We start from the raw sequence: 20,004 nt of genomic DNA, 5'->3' as shown, positions 1-20,004 counted from the left end.
AAAGGACGGGCTAAGATGAGCATGCATTACAAGAACATATAACAAATGCATGTGTTCTCTGTGTTTTTAGGTAATTTCAATTTCCATGAAGAACCTTACCATCATTCATGTAAAGATATAATTGTCATAGATATGCTGACAAACAAACAACAAGTATATGAGTGAAGCGAAAAGTATGTTCTTCTACCAGTAGATGCAGAGATATTGAATGTAGGGGGATTTGGAGACAGGTCAACGCCACTAACCTTAACAGGATAATCAACATGCTCCACTGCAAACATCACACAGCCCACACGAAAGTAATAAGTCAACCAAATGTTGAAACAGAAAGTAATCATAGTTGATGAATTACGACGGTTTGGCATTGCACTCACTATCTTCAACATGAGAGGAAACAGCAGCGTGATTCTTCATTAGCAATACCAAATAAGCATAGAAAAGCAACCATCAAACTGTTTAACATGGTGAAGATGTCGAAATCATATTAAAAAACATTCTTTTTACCAATATAAGATACAACATTTTCAAATTAGCTTGAATATTTAGATATAAACAGAGAGAGACTTGAGCATCACTTGCAGAACAGTATGTACTCGGAGCTAATTACAAATATTTGAGCCACAGTTGGGCTATCGTAATTGTTATGCATGCACAAACAGTTGTCATGCCGTCATTTATGCAAACACCCAACCACCACATTTGGTGATGTGGGGCTGCCCTTACGAAGGTGATCAAAACTGGCGCTAAGGCAAGTCTAATTAGCTTTCTATTGATTTCAATCAGAGATTTATATGTTTTCACCCACTGAGTTTCCTGTTAGCAAAACCGTAACAATTTCAATCCGAGCAGTGATCATCAACGACTTCATTGCTGTACACTCGAGCATTCACAATCGAACACCCAACTCATCAAATTTAATCGAAAACCTAAATCTTTAAACCCTATCAACACAGAAACACTTAAAAATATCGATTTTTGATGCAAAAGCAAAGAAACGGAGAGGAACACAGAATCTATGGACTGTTCGTCATCCGAGCAGTGATCATCAACGACTTCAGCGCCGTACACTCGAACATTCACAAACTAACGTCCAACTCATCAAATTTAATCGAAAGCCTAAATCTTTAAACCCTATCAACACAGAAACACTTAAAAATATCGATTTTTGATGCAAAAGCAAAGAAACGGAGAGGTAGAATCTATGGACTGTTCGTCATCCGAGCAGCGATCATCAACGACTTCGGCGCTGTACACTCGAGCACTCGCAAACGAACACCCAACTCATCAAATTTAATCAAAAACCTAAATCTTTAAACTCTATCAACACAGAAACACTTCAAAATTATCGATTTTTGACGCAAAAGCAAAGAAACGGAGAGGAACACGGAATCTACCAGAAGAAAAGGGAAAGAGGAAGAGGAAGGAATCGAGATGGCATTACTGCAGGAGCGGAATTGAGAACCGGCCTTTTTGTTTCGCGTATACAAAATATAGCTTTTGTATATATCCCTAACTTACAAATATACCCAATTAGTGACACTGACATCCTTTAAAATCTATTATGACGAAATATTTATTATATTTATTGATAACATTCATTACGAACTTAATAGTTCTTGTCGTATTTCAAATTTGGCAGGTCAACTCATTTAATGTGATATTATCTATAAAAGCAAATTTAGCTGATAGACGTATATTAAAATGAACTATCGTAATTATTGTATAAAAGTATCGAATGCGGACTGCAAGAAATAAAAAAATAATAATATTTTGAACAAAGATCTGTCGAGGCTTATTCAATGAAAAAGATATAATTTACCTAGAAAAGTCACTAACTGATTTTTGTTAGATAGTTCTCTTTTATTAATAAACTCTTTAGCAGTACCTTTTTAATAAATTTTAGTTTGGATGAATTCTCAAAAAAAAAATTATTTTTTATATTTCTAACATAGTGTCTCAAGTTTAAAAAAAATTAAAAAAAATTATTTTTGAGATTATTGCCCTCCATTGTACCTCCGTCTCGTCGATCATTCCGCTCTAATTTATGTTTATTCGTCCTACGCATATTAATTTAGCCCATTGATCTCACACCAACGATTATCGGTAAAGGAGAAGGAGAAGAAACTGGAAAGAGTATTAAGACACTTCAATCATATTGAGAATGTCAGTACTTGAGAGTTCACATAGTTTCTCAAGGACCATAGGATTATATCCCAATGGATACCTCATTAAACACATCAGTTCAATGGTGTATCTGAAATGAGGAATCATATATTATTAGACATGATTCAGTCTATATGAGCTTCGCCGACCTACCCGTCTCATTTTAGGAATATACCTTAGAGACCACAGCTTATCTTCTGAACAGAGTTCTAACTAAGTCGGTACTGTATATACTATATGAGATATGGAAAAGGAAGAAAGTCAATTCTAAAAGTTAATTTTTTTAAATTTATAATTTTTTAATATTATCCTTACATATCAATTAAAAAATTTTAATATCGATTTAAGTTGTATGTCTCCTTCTCCTCTACCTTCACCTCTTCCTCCTCTCTCTTCGGTCACTTTATCTTCTCTCACCCCTTTCGCTCTCTTCGTTCTCCTTGTCATCGTTTACAAATTATTCCTTGTCTCTTTGTTTTTTTCTTTTCCTTTTGAAAACGAGAGGTAATACAGAGCAGTCGCATTGATATTACTTTATTTTATTAAAAAAATCAAAATTTATCTCGATTTCTTTGAAATGTTTTGACCAATTCCTGAGGAATGAGAAACCTTGTTTTGACCTAACTTACAGTGACAGAAAGATGAAACCTCTCTATACAGCTTTTTTTTCTCTTCCTTTTTAACATTTGTCCCTATCTTTTCTTTGTCTTTCATTTTCAATGCTTGTGTTGGTAGAGACAGCTCTCCCTATCTCCGCAATTTGTGTTTGTATGAGTACGACCGTCCAACTACATCTTGGCACAAATTTCAAATCCAACCAGCACGAATGGTTTAGAATTCGCCATAGCACAGTAACACGTGTCACCAAATTTCCTTCGCCCTTATTTCTAATAAATCATCATTTTTTTATTATTTTTTAGCATTATAAATTACTATAATTAGTGGTCTAATGCCATTAATGAAATAGATTATCGATTTTAATCTAAATCGCTCGTATGCACAACCTCATTAAATTGGAGCTTTTCAGATCAACATCAAGAATTTAAAATGATTTAAATAGCTAAATGTACAAAAAAAAAAAGAAACACTCTTATAGAATAATTAGCTTCAGTTTCCATTGTAGTTAAAAGTTATGAGTCATTTTGGAAATACTAAACTCCAATTAGTTTATATCCACCGATTAATTATTAGGACTAATTATATAGTTACTTTTAATATTTTGATCATTATATTTTTAAAAATTATATTGAGATCTTTATACTTACGAAAATAAAATATTTACCTCCGTTGCTCTAATAAAATATCTATCTTTCTAGATTTTTAATTTTATAAAATTAATTATTTAATTCAAAAATCTTAATATTTTACTTTTGTAAATATAAATTTTTTGAAAATACTGAGAACAAGATAAATAACTAACTACAGAAGATGATTTATAATTAACCCTAATTATTATCATAATATTATCAAAATACTAGTTGATGTTAATATGAATGATTCTGTCAGCTAGCTTTCTTTGGGATTATTTAAATATTTAATATAATTCTTAAGGCATTTATATTATAAGATAATGGTGAGAAAACCAGTAAGCTGAAGCATAGACAAAAAGAAAAGAGAGTAAAATAATTGAAGAAAATATTAAGTATTTAAAACTTTATAATTTATTAATTCAAATTATCTATTGAATGCTATTTCCACAACTTGAAGGAATAAATATAGAAATAAATCCTTCATTTTTTACAGCCAAATTTTAGGACAGAAATTTCAGGGCACAAGAATGGCAAGAACAGCAGAGACTTATTTCACAGTCCTATTATTTAGAAAAAAAGTAATTTATCTTTTTTCTTATTGGCCTCTGAAATGGCTATATCCTGTTATTCCCCCGCATAAAATCCCGGACTCTCTCCACGTTTCACGTTTCACCGAGCTTGTCTGGTCTGTTTAAACGACACGCGTCCGCAACCACTTCGCGGATTAGAGTTAATCTTCAACCGTCGGATCAGTGGATTAACGGTGGATTATCGAGGAGCGCTTTGATTTGGTCAACGAACATTTGTACTGTAAGAAATCGTTCACTTACCCTAAGAAACAATATTAATATTCTTAGCAAATAAAACAGATAATTTTAATTAATTGAATTAAATTAAAGGGGACGGCGAAAGGAACGGAGCCTCTGCCATCCCTGCGTCCCTCGCTCCCCGCCCTTTCTCCCTCTCAATTGTCCCCCTTCGATCCGCTCCTGCGGCGCAAGATTCGATTTTGATGCCTGAAGCAGACGATTGACGCTGTGTCGATTCTATCGCTGCCCCCGTTCGCCATCCCGTCGCCCATTTGGTTCCCAGATTAGTGTGAAAACCTAGAGGATTGATCCTTTGTTGCCAGTCTCCATGAAGGTTTTTGGGAGAAATCTGGAGCTGGATCACGAGAGGGCGATGATATCTTGGTCGCCGTTCCTGATCGCTTTGCTCCTGTTGATGTCGATCCCGGTGGTGTTCGTTTTGGCCCCCCGGATTCTGCCGCCGAAGACGATGCCGAGCATCCCCGATTTGGACGAGGTGGACGATTTGGCGCTGTTCCGGCGCGCCACTCTCGCCTCCGCCGGCGGCGAAGGGGGCAGAGGGGGCGCCGGGATCCGCCGCCGCGCCGCGTCGGCGCCCAAGATCGCCTTCCTGTTCCTCACCAACTCCGACCTCGTGTTCGCGCCGCTGTGGGAGCGGTTCTTCCACGGCCACGAACGGCTGTTCAACGTGTACGTCCATGCCGACCCCGCCGCTGAGCTCCTCCTCCCGCCGACGCCGTCGTTCCGCGGCCGCTTCATTCCGGCCAAGGCGACTCAGCGTTCCTCGCCGACGCTCATATCCGCCGCGCGCCGTCTCCTCGCCGCTGCCCTCATCGACGACCCGGCGAACGCCTTCTTCGCCCTCCTCTCCCAGAGCTGCGTGCCCCTCCACTCCTTTCGCTTCGCCTACCACGCCCTCCTCGCTGACCCTGGCACGCCTTCTAATCTCCCCGACGGCCGTCGTCGCCGCCGCAGCTACATCGAGATCTCATCCAAAGATCCGTGGATGTGGAATCGGTACGTGGCCCGCGGCGACGGCGTGATGATGCCCGAGGTGCCCTTCGAAAAGTTCCGCGCGGGTTCGCAGTTCTTTGTCCTCGCAAGGCGGCACGCCGTGATGGTGGTGCGCGACCGCCGGTTCTGGAAGAAGTTTAAGATGCCCTGCTTGAAGTCGAGGGTGGATTCCTGCTACCCCGAGGAGCACTACTTCCCGACGCTCCTCGACATGCAGGACCCCGCGGGGTGCACTCGCTACACTCTAACCAGAGTTAATTGGACGGACAGCGTTGGCGGGCATCCGCACATGTACCAGCCGCCGGAGATCTCCGCAAATCTGATCAACGAGCTGCGGAAGTCCAATTCAACGTACTCGCACCTCTTTGCACGCAAGTTCTCCGCAGAGTGCCTCGACCCTTTGCTCAAGCTCGCAGACAGTGTCATCTTCCAGGATTAGCGTCAAGTGCCTAGTCTTGGTTTTGGATTTATGGATGAAGATTTGGTTCCAGGTGAATGAATTGAGGTAACGAACTGTCCTATTTTCTCCTGAAAGTCTATTTATCTGCCAGTAGTTTCTTGATGCTCATCTAATGCAATGTTTGTCGAAAAAATTGGACTTTTTCTGGATACGAGGCACCAAGTGTAACACCTAGTTTAATATCACACTGGAAGTGTGAAAAAGAGTTAGAGGTAAAAATGAGTCTACCATCATTAATGTGAACATAAGCATTATTGAGCAAATAAGTTTAGTTTCATCAAGTTAATATGTCATCTGTTTTATTGGTTTGCGTTGGATCAGTGACAAATTCTACTGGAACAAAGAAGTCAAACCTTAAATGGGGCATATCCTTAATGGGCTAGATCATGACACTAAGATACCTGTATAGTTGAGCTCTTGGGATTTTGCCGAAACTGTAGTAGTCATGGAATGTCATCCTTGTGCATAGTATTAGTAGCTGTCTCTACTCTACTCAATTGTCTGGTTATTAGAAGGCTCTGGTTCTAAATCTTTGGTGGTATTTAACATGCTTTATTCCACATGAGGATCACTACTCTGTGACGAACAATTATTCAGTTATCCCACATTGTCTTGCTTAGTTGAAATTGGTACCATTACTAGATTGACCAAAATGAAAATTTGCAAGACTTGACCACCCACTTGACGTCTTCATAATCTGTGTATGAATCTGTGAGCACTCGATATTTGATATATTTTATTTTTTGAAGAGTTGCATATACCTAAAAAATCTAATGTTTTTTTGTATTTATCTCTCTATGTAATTTAGGTTTACCGAGAGGGTCAACAGTAATACCTGTATAAATAAAGAGACTCTTCCATGACTAGAATATTGTTTCTTGAGGTAACAAAGGAGCAACTTCATCATTGTACTAGGGTTCATTGTACCTCTATTTGTATGTTGATGGTCTTCGTAGTCAATGCTGGTTAACCCAAGTTTGTTGTATAAATTTTAACGAGTGGGGTATCTAGAGAATCTTAATATTTGGAGTCATATATATAGACACTGTATTATTATTTATACAGAAAATTACAAACTTTGCAGGGACAGATACGTAAAAGGCCCTGCATCTTTCATATGTATGTTGTTTTTTAGTGCCTTTCTCTTATTATATTTCACTTTTCCATTGCTTTGGCTGTCACAGTATGTAGCAGAGGATTGGTTTAGTGATTTCCTTCTGTGTATCTCATGGTTTGCCAATTCTTGTTTGGTTAAGTCAGTCATGGAGGATGTTTATATCTTTCTATTGTTGCTTTTGCAGGAATTGATGAGAGTAACTGGCTGAAGCTGATCCATCACTCCCTCTTCATTTCTGAGCACCACCAAGCCACATGTTTCTTCAAAGCAAAAAATAAGGGACTGTCAAGTGAGATAGGCTAATTAGACATCAGCATCATCATCTTCATCCCATGTAACACAAGATGTAACCCAGCAATATGTGTTTAATAAACAATAATAACTGTGAAGTTCTGAGCACCATCCTTTTCTGTCTAAACTGTGTTGTTATGCCTTTTACCTTGGGCTGTTTTCTGTCCTTATCATTTTTACCTGGATGCTGTGCTAGTTCTTTCTAGAAAGTTATTGTGGCTAATGAGGCAGAATAATAATCTTTCCTTGAAATGTTGACAAGGAATTTTTGACTTCCACAATAATAATACTCCTTTTTCTTTTATTCCATCTTGATATTGGTATGGTGAGAGTCAAAGGGAATCAACCTACTTGGCTGCCAGGCCAGTGATCTGTGTTTTCCATAAAAGATGTCTCTCCTGAAGGTCCATTTTTCTCTGCCTAACTTGAGGACCTTATGAGAACCATTCCTTTTTCACATGGTGCTGGCCCCCATTCACTTCCTTTCTTTGGACATCTTGCTGGCAGTCACACTCATCCAAGTTTTCTAGACATCCAAGTGCAGAAATTAGTGATATGATGGTTTCCCTTTGGATTTAGAATAATTATGACATTTTAACTGGACTTCATTTTCCTTGCAGTGCTGCCAAGTTGGGTTAGGAATTGAGGGATCAACTAACTAATAAGGATTCAGCAGAAGTTCTCACAATTTGTAGGCAGTGGATTTGCTCAGTGCAATAGACCTCAACAACAAAGCATATGATTTGGGAATTTAGTTGAGGAAAGAAATGACAGCTTCATTTTCTTTTGGTTTATACTTGAAAGATATTGTAAAGTTTCATTATCCTGTTTGGAACAGATAGAATAGGATATTGGTTGGCACATCACTAATGGTCCCTTCTGCTTGATTGACTTGGTGGTTTGCTCACCATTGATCTATTATAATGTAACTATCATTAGCACATATGATGACTATGACAACTAAGTTGTCTGTAGTTACACACTGTTCATCCAATTTAAATTTGTGATTTGGATTGATGAGTGCTTAACATGTAGAAGGCAAGAAGTCAAAAGTCTAATATGTTCATTTCTATCTTTTTGGTCATTCTCAGGCACTTGAAGATCTCAGCAGACTTCAGATCCTTTTTTTTAATCTGTGATATTTTTGAACAATTATTTCATTTACTTGTTAAATTTTGACTATTATGATGAATCATGAAACTATCATGTGACAGATTCTGATGTCATGGCCTCTTGTATATTCTTTATATCCTTGCAGTCCCTAAACCTTCTAATCCTAAGAAGACACCATTGAATAGGATAAGTGACCAAACATTTCAATCTTCTTTCATCAGTTGGCCTAATCCTTACATTATATCCATAATCATTTTTTTCTCAAGGTATTTCTTTTGACAGGATAAATGTATACCAAACACTGTATGATTTGAAATCCAATTTTTACCATCATGGATATGCAGAATGTGGATATTCCAGTGGCTTTATTGTACAAAACCAATGTATTCAGAGCATCAAACTTTGATTTGATTGAGCTCAGAGTAAAAGGTTAAATCTTATTTCATACAAAATAAAGAGCTAATTACATATCATTCTCTATGCTTACATGTTATTAGCATTACAATTTTTATACTTAAAAATTTTACATTAAGATTCATATGATTCTAAAAATGAAACAAAAAAATTCATTTACCTTAACGTCATCATCAGATGAAAAACACAACATGATTTCATTGATGTAATCATAAAATAAATCTCTGCAGCAATTGCTGCTTTTGGTCTGAGTTGAATGATAGGTTCTCAAAAGTTCTAAGTTTTGACACCTACATCACTCTGTAGCTAAAATGTGATTCATATTGAGAATATTAAAAACTAATATTTTAAACTATTAATTTTATAACAAAAATTAATCAACAATAATAAAATCATAAATCTCAATTATTAGAGATGCAATCTTCTGGCAAAAGATTAAACATATAGTTCTTGTGACCGTTCTAAAATATTAATTCTTTATATTCTCAATTTGAAGCACATCAAGAACATGAAACACAAGCAAGATTACATCTCTATTAATTATTGCTGCCACCATTGCTGTTCACCACTAGGAATCATCACTATAAAATTCGCACTATCGTCATTGATCATCATGATTGTTATTGTCCACATGAATTGGAAAATGCAACCATCAAACATCATAAGGCAAGCTATGGATTAATATAAACTTTCTCAAATCATCTTTGTTAATCCAAATACTATACATCATTTAATAGACTAACTAACAACACAACAAAATCGCCTCAATTGAGGTAATATTTAACCTCATTGATGATATTCATATAATTTGTATGCAACAATGCGAGAAAAAAATTATATCATAAAAAATGATCTAAGTCAATTCTCATCGTTCCATACTAAAGCATAATTTTTTTTATGACACTAATAAAATAAAAAAAATACTAAATAAATAATAATCCATTTAATATATTATTTTAAAAAAACTTATTTTTTCGAATAACACCACTTATTTTAGTTCTTTTTCCAAGATAACATCTTTATTTTTTATAATCTTAAAAGTTCCCTCGTAAGACCAATGCCTCCTCTAGTAGCATCTCAATCTCGAGGTTAATTTTATTCTCGAGGTTATTGTTGGTAAAGCTTACGATAAGATCGCTTCAGGAGGTGTCAGCTTTGCCGTAGGTCGCCCCCCTCCCTTTCTCTGCTTTGTGTGGTGTGGAAACATGAGCGATGTTGATAGGGTGGAAACTATATAAAAAAAAAAAAAGGGCAAGGAAAGATATTTTTGGGATTAAAAAATAAATACTTTATTTAGGAAAAATAAAAAAGAACTATTTTATAAAAATCACCCTATTATATATATATATATTTAATTACTATGATATTTATTTATTAAATGAATAAAAATGTCCCTTATATTATCAATTTCGTATGTTCTCTTTCTCCACAGTTATTCTACTACATGTAAAAGTAATAATAATACAATATAACCTATGATATTATTGTAATGTGGTTTAGGGTTTCTTTCTCTCTTTGGTCAGCCCAGGAAATGTCGTTCTTTAAAAGTCGTGCTGCCACTTAGAATTAAGTGTAGGCTCGAAGGATTTCCTCTCCTTTCTATCGCGGTCCGTCCCGATGATGGTTTCTTCGTCGGTTGGTGGAGGTGGGAGGTGGGTGGTGGGAGGCCATCTGCCACCGGTCTCCCTGCCTATGCAATCGCTCGATCCTCTCGATCGAAAGGGTTCCCATCCGATGTCGTCCACCGGCGGCGGTTCCGGGCTTCGGATCGCGGCTGTGGCGAATGGATGCGGTGAAGGAGGAGGAGGAGGCGGAGGGAATTGACCACTTCGGTCGGCTGCCAGAATCCGTGCTGCTCATCGTTTTCAAGATCGTCTCCCGCCGCTTCCACGTGCTCGTCCCCCTGATCGAATGCCTCCTCGGCCACGTCGATTGCGTAATCTCTGACGAACCATCCTCCGCCTCCGGGGGCAATTCCCACGGCGTCTTCTCCCACCGTGCCCGCATTGTGTTCGGCGGCATTGTCAAACCTTTGCAGGCCATCGGCCAGATTCTCGCCCCCCTCCGCCGCCGTTGCCACCAGACCGAGGTGCTCGCTGTCCTCCCTCTCGTCGTCAGTGGTGTCCCACCACTCCCGGTTGGACGTCGTGAAGAACCTTAATGAGATCCGTTGCCTCCGGACTGAGCTCCCTGTTGGAGAGCTCGACGTCGGCGACGGCGTCCTTTTGAAATAGAAGGTCGAATTGTGGCCGACCCTCCACAGCTGCGTCTTTCTTGGCGCGTCTTCCATCATCCCCTCGTCTTCCATCTCGCCCAAATCCTTGATCGCTAACCTAATCCTAGCTTCCATGTTGCTTGTGGAGGTGATGATAGCGGTAGCATCTCGGAGTTGTACACCAATTGAAGCTTGAAGCCTAGGGTGTTTTGGATGACCAGCTCCCTGATTGCCATCTCGGCACAGCATTACCTCTGGTCGATCACTTTAGAGCACGAGACGCTGGAGAACTTAGAGCTCACGAACATGGATGGTCAGGGGGTGCTAACGACGGACCAGTATCAGCATCAACGAGTTGCCATCAAACCGTCGTTCCAGCACTCTCATCTGGAGCTTCCTGGAGGATTGGTGCTGAAGAGGGCAACACTGGTGGCCGTGAAGCCAAGCGAGGTGTGGGGTAGGGAGGTTGCCAATGATGGAGGTTGTCAACAAGCTATATGGATTTCTAATGCATTTGAAGATCCATATATACAGGTCTGCAGGGAGGATGCTTGTCAAGAAGAGGATTTTCTATCTGGAGATGAGTTCCATATCGTGTTAGAAGAGATAAACTTAAGAGGTAAATTTATAGATATTGCAACTAGTTATGCTTGTTGGAAACTATTAATTTGTTCGAACTGTTGTGTAATCGCTGAGATTTTTTCACCTTTTTTCAAAATTAACTAGACATTTGACCTTTTACAAATCTCAACAACGACAAAAGGTCCATATAGTTGATCCTAAATAGTTGGGAGATATGACTTTGTTGTTTTTGTTGTTATTGTTGTTGCTCTCAGCTTGTTATATTTGATATAGTTTGTGTCCTTATTTGTGATTCAGATTATGAAAATATTTAAAATTGATTTTTATTTTAGAGTGAACATATTAGGTAATATATTAAATTAATTAAATATAAAATTAAATTTTATTTATTTCCTTTGTGATAACTATCCTTCTATGTAGATGGCAATGTTGCCCATTTTCTTCATCACTCACCTATCAACTGAAGGGTAGGGTTGTCTTGTTGAAGATAGAGATAGGCCTTTTGTTCATTTAAATTGTAGTTATTATCATCTTTAAATATTTAGAAATAAAATTTATTTTAGTTTTAAACTAATTAAAATGAGAAAAATTCATGCATTTGAATTTTTAAAACAATAATAACTAAAATTTAAATAAAGTAGCTAGCCTACCTTTCTCTTCAAGACTTCAACAAGACTATCCTCTCCCTCATTCCCTTCTCTTAATAGTCAACCGATGAGGAACATATAGACTTTATCCTCTTTAAATAAGAGGTGAGTGAGGGCTATCCTAAAGGAAATAAATAATAAATAATATTACATTAATTAATTTGATAATTAATTTAATATTTTGCCTAATATGTTCGTCCAAAATGGAAACAGATTTTAATTATTTTCTTAATTTAGATTACAGAAAAGAAATAAAATTATATCAAATAAATTAAATCTTACTATGACAATTTTAGATTTTCTTTTGAAAGGGTGGGAAAATCTTGATAATTACAAGTTGGGCTTCCACTCTATAACTGTGTGTGTTTGGCAGAAGTAGGAGCTAAAGAAACAGAAGTTGTCATTGTTATACATGTATTGTAGATCATGAATGAGTATGTAGAAATTTGGGTTACAATAATCTTTTATTGAATGTTTTTATAATTCCTGTATATTTTAATATTTTTTTATAAAGTTTAAAATATCATATTATCCTAGATATAGTTGTTTCCTCGCTTGTGTTGGCCTAACAAGGAAGTTAATTCATAGTGAATCTAATTTTCAATTTACATGGTTAAATTAGGAACAATATAAATAAATTAATAAATCTAAAAAAATTAATGATTGATTTCTTTCCTTAGTGGGAAACTCTGTCTCCTATCCTATCTAATGATGTGTTGAGGGGTTCATGAGGGAGGAATGTCTTCGAGAGAGGTAAGTTTTCCGACTATCCTTTGTCAATATTTTTATTTTCGAATATTTTACTTTATGATATTGCTTAGATTTCTTTATTTTGAAGATTAAAAGTATGCTATTGATTTATAATTCCATTATTTAGATTAATTAATGATACATGATTCTTGTGATTAAATTCCTGTTACTTATTCCCATCTTGAATATTTGAACTATATTATTCTTGATTTCTATATAAATTTCATAATATTCATGTTTGAATTTAGATTGTTTGATATTGTAAGTTTAGGGTTTTATATTATGTTTAAATAAATAATTATGAATTTAATTATTAATGATATGATTTTATATTTATTTATTTTGTTATGTTACATGTTTTAAAATTTTAAATCGATCAGTTTAAAAATTCTATTAAAATAAAAAGGATGAAGCTGAAATTTGATTTGAGGGTTTGATCTAGCTAGAATTAGGTTTGACCCGAGTCAAACTAATTGATCGGATTGGTCCAACTTAGTCCAGCAAGTTGGTCGACCCATGGGTAGCTCAATACGGTACTGTTCTCCAGCCTTCAGCGTGAGTCATTGGCTAGGCCCCATATAACATATAATCCCCATTGGCTTGACATGGGATGGTGCAACCTGACCTAGTGTGACCTATAGTTTAGTGCAACCTGTGGCTTGTGGCTCGACCCAACATGGTGTGTCTTTACGTTGCTCGAGGATTGTAGCTTGGCGTGGCATGGTCCACCTCAGTCTAGTGTGATCCAATTCCCTGGGCTTGGCAAAAACCAACGCGACCTAGCTCTTGTGGTTCAACTTAGCATGGCACGACAGCTCAAGATTGTAGCTCGGCTAGGCACAATGTGGATCAACATAACCAAGCTCATGTGGCCCAACTTGCGTCACCCTTACATCCTGATGTTTGGTGCATGGTCCTTGCGACTCGGCCTGAGCTCAGCCCAAACTCCCTTAGTTTGCAACCTTTGATGCTCAGCTAGTGGCTTGTTGCTGCCCAAACCCTATTATTGGTGGCCTCATGTTGCTCAACTCATGGTCCCTTGTGGCTCAATTGGTTTCCTTGCATAGTGATTGAATCAGATTGGTTTGGTCGGTTCAGGTTAGTTCCGAGTGATTCCGGATTAGTTTTAATCAATTCAAGTCTGTTTAGCCTAAAATGAACCAATTCAATCCATTAGGTTAAGTTTAGGGCAATTATAATTTGGTTCAAATCTATTGGATCAATTTATGCAGCGTTCAAGTTAATTGAGGGTTATAGTAGGATTGATACCTTATGATTTTGATGTCTAACGATTTTTTTAAAAAATATTTGATATACTTGTGATGAATTTGAATGAAAGTAATGAATTTTCAATTTAAAATTGTGCCGTGTGATCAAAGTAAATGATAAGGCATGATATGATATACGAGGACTCTGTTTACTATCAAGGCCAAGTGGGCCGATACTGGTAACATGATTGTTTTTGGGTGAGCCATCAGACATGGTGGTTAGATGATTTTTCTATCTACCATTCGGAGGAATGTGTCTCTATTTTGGTGGATGAGGGATATTACTTCATTCATTATTGGGAATATGATATGTGTTGCTTCCTATTGGGAGAATAAAGATATGATCCCTCCATCCACTATTGAGAGAGTGCACGGGTGTCCAACCTACACAACTGAATGAAACCTGAGTCTTGTGATGACTATGATATCATTATGTGATATAATTTGATTGACATTTGCTTGATGATTGGCTCTCTTTGAGATATTGTTATATGTTTTCGGAAGATGTTTTAGAAGATCTTTACTCAATGTGTTTTGTTAATATCTTATGTTTTTGTGTTTAGAGAGCACTCTTCAAATGTTAATTCTAGTTCCTAAGTAGAAATGTTTATTTATTGCTTGCTCGAAGAGATCTAGTATTTAATGATTATTAGTGCAAGCTTATAGAACTTGTTTTGCTATTTTCAGACAGTTGTTTATTTTAAGAAAACATTTGAGATTTTTGTTTGAATATAATTAATTTTTTTTAGACTGCTCTGGATTAATGTCGGTGGTAAAATTGCCATATTCTGCATTGTGAAACAAGGGTTGGATGTGACATTTTTATAATAAATATTGAAAATCCCAAAAGTATCGTCAATCTAGGACCAAGAATCTGCTTAAAGTGATTCTATTTGTCTGCAAGTAGTCACCTAGTGAATTATTATTTGTCAAGTTTAAAATATTTGAGTTACATTGGTCTCCTTTTTCCCACTTTGATTGCTTTTGTTCTCTTGATCACTGTTTCATTATTTTCCAAGAGTGAGCTTAGGATAAGTTTTGCAGAAAGAACTTTTGAAACTTATTTGTTTGTACTCCGTTCTTGTTTGTGATAGTTTAGGTTGAAGATTGTTTTGATTACCAAGTTTTCAGTAGTATGTGGGTCATATGTTGTTGTCTCCCTTGATGATGCTGTTTTAGCATATAACTGGAAGGTCCACGATTCGGCTAAAATCAATTGAACAATAGATGTTCCATATATGGTGAAGGTGTTCTCTTTTTCCTACTAGATGCATTATATAACCATTATGTGATATGTTTATGGAGATATAATATGGAGGACCAAATAACCTCATTATAAGGTGGTACTCAGATGTATGGCCCTCAAGTATCACTAGCCGTGGTGCTTGCTTTTAATTATTCTTTAAACTTTTTTGAGTGGTATTTATCATACAACTTATGGATTGTTGATTGCGACTTGTAAATATTTCTTTAATGTACATTGTTTTCTTCAAGAAGCTTATGGTATGTTGTATGAGGTCTTATTATATCAAATCTTGGTGCTATAAGTTTCTTATTGAAAATGTTATTCTTACTTTATATGTTATATATGATATGAAATTCTTTCTTTTTTGTGTTGCCATATGGTGTACAGCTGTTAAGATTGTTGTGATGCTGATACTGAAGACACTTTGCTTGGGTTACTTGTTTCAGATAGCATGAACAACAAGCATCTCATGTTTGTTCATAAGTGTTGACATCTGGTCTATAATTCAATGCTACATGAAGACATATGATCGGTAAGGCAATTACTAAATGAAGATTAAGTGTCTCCACTAAAATTAGGGTGGCAATTCACAATTTAATGCCAGATGTTCAATAGGCAAGTGTCTGTTTTTGTCAGAAGTGCTAACTTATACCTGTGGAACTTTCAAGTCTTATTATATCAAATCTTGGTGCTATAAGTTTCTTGTGGAAAATGTTATTCTTACTTTATGTATCACATATGATATGAAATTCTTTCTTTTTTTTGTGTTGCCACATGCTGATCAGCAATTAAGATTGTTGTGATGCTGATGACACTTTGCTTTATTACTTGTTTCAGATACCATGAACAACATGCATATCATGTTTTTTCTTTTTGTTTTGCTCAAGTTTTCATATATGATCAATAAGTCAGTACTAAATGAAGATTGAGGGTGGCAATTCACAATTTAATGTGCAGATGTTCTACAGGCAATGGTCTGTTTTTGTCTTGTATCATAAGTGACTCTGTAACATGAGTGTGCATTGATCTATCGGAAATTAAGATGTTGACTTTTGGTCAAATCAATTTTTATCATATGTTTACTTTTTATTATTTGTGTGCAGAGAGGGGTGCTTAGCAAAAGTCATCTCATCGAAACGTGTCGGATATGTGCGCTTCGTTTTCCATTGCCGTGTGATCACATTTTGCTACAAGTCAATTGGGCTCGGTAAGCATTAAAGAAGGCAACAGGAACGTCCACCCGTTCGTTCCCCATTGTTGAGCCGGTCATCCCTCCCCGGCCGCCAGCCATATTCGACCCAAGGTTTACATACAACGCCCCGCGGCTGCTATAGTCGCCGACGTCGACTCTTTCATCGAGAGGATACAGGCGATGAAGCCATGGATCAAGATCCTGGTCATGGCGCTCGCCGGCGCCGTCGTCTTCCTCCTCCTTCCCCTCCTGTTCTGGTGTCGTCTGCGTCGGCGACTGGTTCCCCGGACCGCGGAAGCGAGTCCTCCTCAGAGCCTGCAATCCGGGATCGCCAGGCTTCAGCTCGCCCACGGATCGAACACCAGCGGAAAGGTGGGTCGTCTCTTCCACCACCACCTCCACCACCGCCCGAGCCAAGGCCAGGACCAGGACCACGTGCCGACACCTTTCTGTTGGAACGACCATCCCGGGCTCGTGGTGGAGGCAGTGGAGAACGGGTGGTCGCGGTTCGTATTCGCGGCCGGGCGATCGCCGGACCACTTGCACCCCCGCTGCGCCCCGGTCTGGGGCCTGTGCGTCGTCTGCGACGGGGAGAGCGACTCCGTGGAGACGAGCTGGGAGGTGCCCGTCGGATCGGCGGACTTCCTGCAAACGGTTCGGCTCAATCCGAGGGCGCGGAGGAGCGGCAGCACTGGTAGCAGTCCACTCCTCCACGGCGAATCTATCTCCATCGCGAGGATGCTTCTCCCCTTGCCCGGCCCGTCTCTGCGCGTCTCCTCCTTTCCGCAAGATGCCTACTTCGAGATCACCATCTTGTACCTGAAACCACACCAACAGCAGCAATCGTCTTCTCGCGCCAGCAGGAGGGCCAAAGCCGACGCCGGCGGCGAGAGCGAACGCGCGAAGCTGATCGCCGGCAAATTCTTGGAATCCCCGTCCGACGCCACGGCCCATGACACCGTCACTCCCACTGTAATCGACATCAACAGTCCAAACCACGGATCCAAATCCACCAAAGAGGAGGGAGGCAAACAGAGACACAGCAGTCTTCTCTCCTTGGGCCTCACCCATGGCGGTTCGCTTCCCAGTCGACCATCGCCCGGGACGTATCGGGGATCCATCGGCTTCCACTCCGACGGCTCTCTCCATCTCGACGGTAAGAGAACCCATCTGCGTTTCTCCGCATCCTATTGATGAGGACAATTAATTGGGGGATCAGTTCATGCAACGCGCATTCACGTTTCAGGAATGAAGCTGGTGTTCGAGTCGGAGAAGGCCGAGTGGGCAGAGGTGAACAGGGTGATCGGCTGCGGCTTCGACCCCAGCAAGAAGAAGGTCTTCTTCACGGTGGACTCGGAGCTGAAACACGTCATCCACTGCAACTCCGACACGTACAAGGCCCCGCTGTTCCCGCTGATCTCAGCAAACGCCGACGCCATGTTGCTGGTCAATCTGGGCCAGAGCAAGTTCAAGTACGAGCCTGCAAACGCACGTCGAACGCCGAATCCCTGCTTCATCCGCTCCTCCTCGGTCGACGGTGGCGCCAGCACCATCGGCTACGAGGACAGCCGCGAGCTGTTCTCGATGGGGAGGATCGACTCCGAGTGGGTTGATGCGGTCAAGAAGAGCCAGAGCAGCAGCAGCAGCAAGAAGAGCAACGTGAACTACAACAACGACGGCAGCACCGTCATCGATGTGGATGCCGATTCTGATCTCTTCGAGATCTCCCTGCACATTTGACAGATCATGTTGTGGTTAGAAAAATGTTACGACTCCAGCGGTGGAAGCAGACGTCATTGGATTGCTTGGTGCTGGTGACGCCGGCCATTGCAGGTGTGTGATGGAGAGAGAAAAGATAGCAACAGGGAGAGTCGCATATCGCGTCTGTTGTTGCACTAATGATTCAGGACGCAAGAAAACGAGAGTGCTTTCTTGCGAAGATAGGACTGACATCATTCATCTGTGCGTGCTAATTTAGTCTCCTGTTCATAAAAATAACACAGTTGCTGTTGCAGTACGAGCGGAGTGTTTCAACTCCATCTTGTTGATGGCCTTCTTTTTTTCTTTGTTTGTTTGTTGTTGATCAATACACTTTGTAATTTTTGTTGATGAGTTCATCAAGATGATAATTTTGTACAAGTTGGGTTATTAGAAACAATAAAAGAAAACCCATTAGAATACGACGATCAATGAGGATAGAGAAAAGTTAAAGATAAACCAAGGGAATGATTAGTTAGAGCTATCATGATCATGAAAGGAAGGTGAATTATAATTGATACTAGGAATATGAGGTCCCATCAGCTCTATGTCGGTAGAGTGGACTATGTTGTCATCGCAAGGTATGACGATATTAATTGAGACTCCTTGCTTTTAAGTAATGTTTGATAAATTCTATACATATATTTTTTCTATAATTCTTTAGAACTAGTGAAATTATTCATCTTTAAATGTCAAGTTTGAGGTTTTTTCCAATTGTAAACGTCGATATTCATATCTTAATGAGATAATATGCCCAAAGCATTTATCAATAATATATATGTATTATGTACGCTCAGTGCATAAGACTCATACTAATGTAGGGTCTACAAAAGCTAATGACTCGAACTTGATTTTTAAATCGTAAAAAAATAATCTTATTTCTTGTTTGACGGCACAGAAAATCAATTAAATTCATAACAAACAATAAAGAAATATGATTTATCAAAATTATTAAAGTGAATGATGTATTGTGATTATCCTTTAGCTTTAGCAGTGGGGCCATTGGAACTGGCTAAGGCTCTACCTAATTCCTTACCTACAGCTCAAAAGAGGCACCATAGCATGGCTTGCATAAAGTTTATGGACTTACAATATGGTAAGTTGCCATTAGTCTTTGGTGATAACTCTGTTGAAGTGACTATTGACATTCTAACAGAAGCACCCACCAAACTTTAACTATTGTAGTTACAGTTTGAGAACCATAAATTAAGATGTTTTTGACACTTGAATAGAAACAATTCAAGGTTAAGGATCAGCTCATCAATCCATGCAAAGTAAATATTGAGTATAGAGAAGCAGAGGATCTATGAATGGAAGATAAATTATGAGTATAATGCCTTCTTCTTGCCCCCCTTTTTTTTTTTTTTTTATATATGCTACTACTTTCACCTTGACTGTTTAATAAGGTATACAATTTTGAAATAGTACCATTTTGACACGGACTTAGCTGGTTTTGCCTAAGTCGTGCGGCACCCTTGCGTGTCCGTCCGCAAAGGTCAGCCTCCCCGAAGACTCCCATTGTCCCTTAGGACCAACAAAAGAGAGAACAGGTAAGAGAGAACGCCTCAATCGGGATCCACAAGCAAACATGTCCGAAAAACACTTCATAGACAATGCAAATTACAAACAGACTTTACAAGCTCTGAACAGTGGCACAACAAAGGGTAAAATAGTCCATTACAGACCGAAAAGCTCTCGCACGTGTCCACATGACA

The 20,004-nt window shown here is 38.8% G+C and overlaps 2 protein-coding genes across 5 annotated transcripts; both read left to right on the top strand.

The window, feature by feature from the left end:
- The first annotated feature begins 4,315 nt into the window (after positions 1–4,315).
- Positions 4,316–7,218, top strand: LOC103986834 (glycosyltransferase BC10). Its single transcript, XM_009404946.3, has 2 exons — positions 4,316–5,741; positions 6,998–7,218. Exon 1 carries the CDS (start codon positions 4,551–4,553, stop codon positions 5,673–5,675), a length of 1,125 nt encoding a protein of 374 aa, XP_009403221.2. The 5' UTR covers positions 4,316–4,550; the 3' UTR covers positions 5,676–5,741; positions 6,998–7,218.
- Positions 7,219–10,241: 3,023 nt separating this feature from the next.
- LOC135581177 (uncharacterized) lies at positions 10,242–18,579 on the top strand. Of its 4 annotated transcripts, none has more exons than XM_065157193.1 (6): positions 10,242–11,296; positions 11,381–11,465; positions 12,756–12,828; positions 15,727–15,871; positions 16,443–17,687; positions 17,778–18,579. In XM_065157193.1, the coding sequence occupies exons 5-6, from the start codon at positions 16,712–16,714 to the stop codon at positions 18,269–18,271; spliced, it is 1,470 nt and encodes a 489-aa protein (XP_065013265.1). In that variant the 5' UTR covers positions 10,242–11,296; positions 11,381–11,465; positions 12,756–12,828; positions 15,727–15,871; positions 16,443–16,711; the 3' UTR covers positions 18,272–18,579. The 4 variants fall into 4 exon arrangements, with proteins under 4 accessions (XP_065013265.1, XP_065013266.1, XP_065013264.1 ...); XM_065157194.1 differs by having other exon boundaries at positions 10,242–11,303; XM_065157192.1 differs by having other exon boundaries at positions 10,242–11,465; positions 15,786–15,871.
- Positions 18,580–20,004: the final 1,425 nt, after the last annotated feature.

Source organism: Musa acuminata, chromosome BXJ3-6 (genome assembly GCF_036884655.1).
Source record: "Musa acuminata AAA Group cultivar baxijiao chromosome BXJ3-6, Cavendish_Baxijiao_AAA, whole genome shotgun sequence".
NCBI lineage: Eukaryota > Viridiplantae > Streptophyta > Magnoliopsida > Zingiberales > Musaceae > Musa > Musa acuminata.
Note: the sequence above shows the minus strand (reverse complement) of the source record. Positions and strands in the feature narration are given on the sequence as shown.

Bases quoted from the DNA above. Each gene is read 5' to 3' on its own strand.
- LOC103986834 (XM_009404946.3), top strand. From the start codon at position 4,551: ATGAAGGTTTTTGGGAGAAATCTGGAGCTGGATCACGAGAGGGCGATG.
- LOC135581177 (XM_065157193.1), top strand. From the start codon at position 16,712: ATGAAGCCATGGATCAAGATCCTGGTCATGGCGCTCGCCGGCGCCGTC. The intron at 17,688-17,777 runs GTAAGAGAACCC...TTCACGTTTCAG, and splicing joins CGGCTCTCTCCATCTCGACG to GAATGAAGCTGGTGTTCGAG.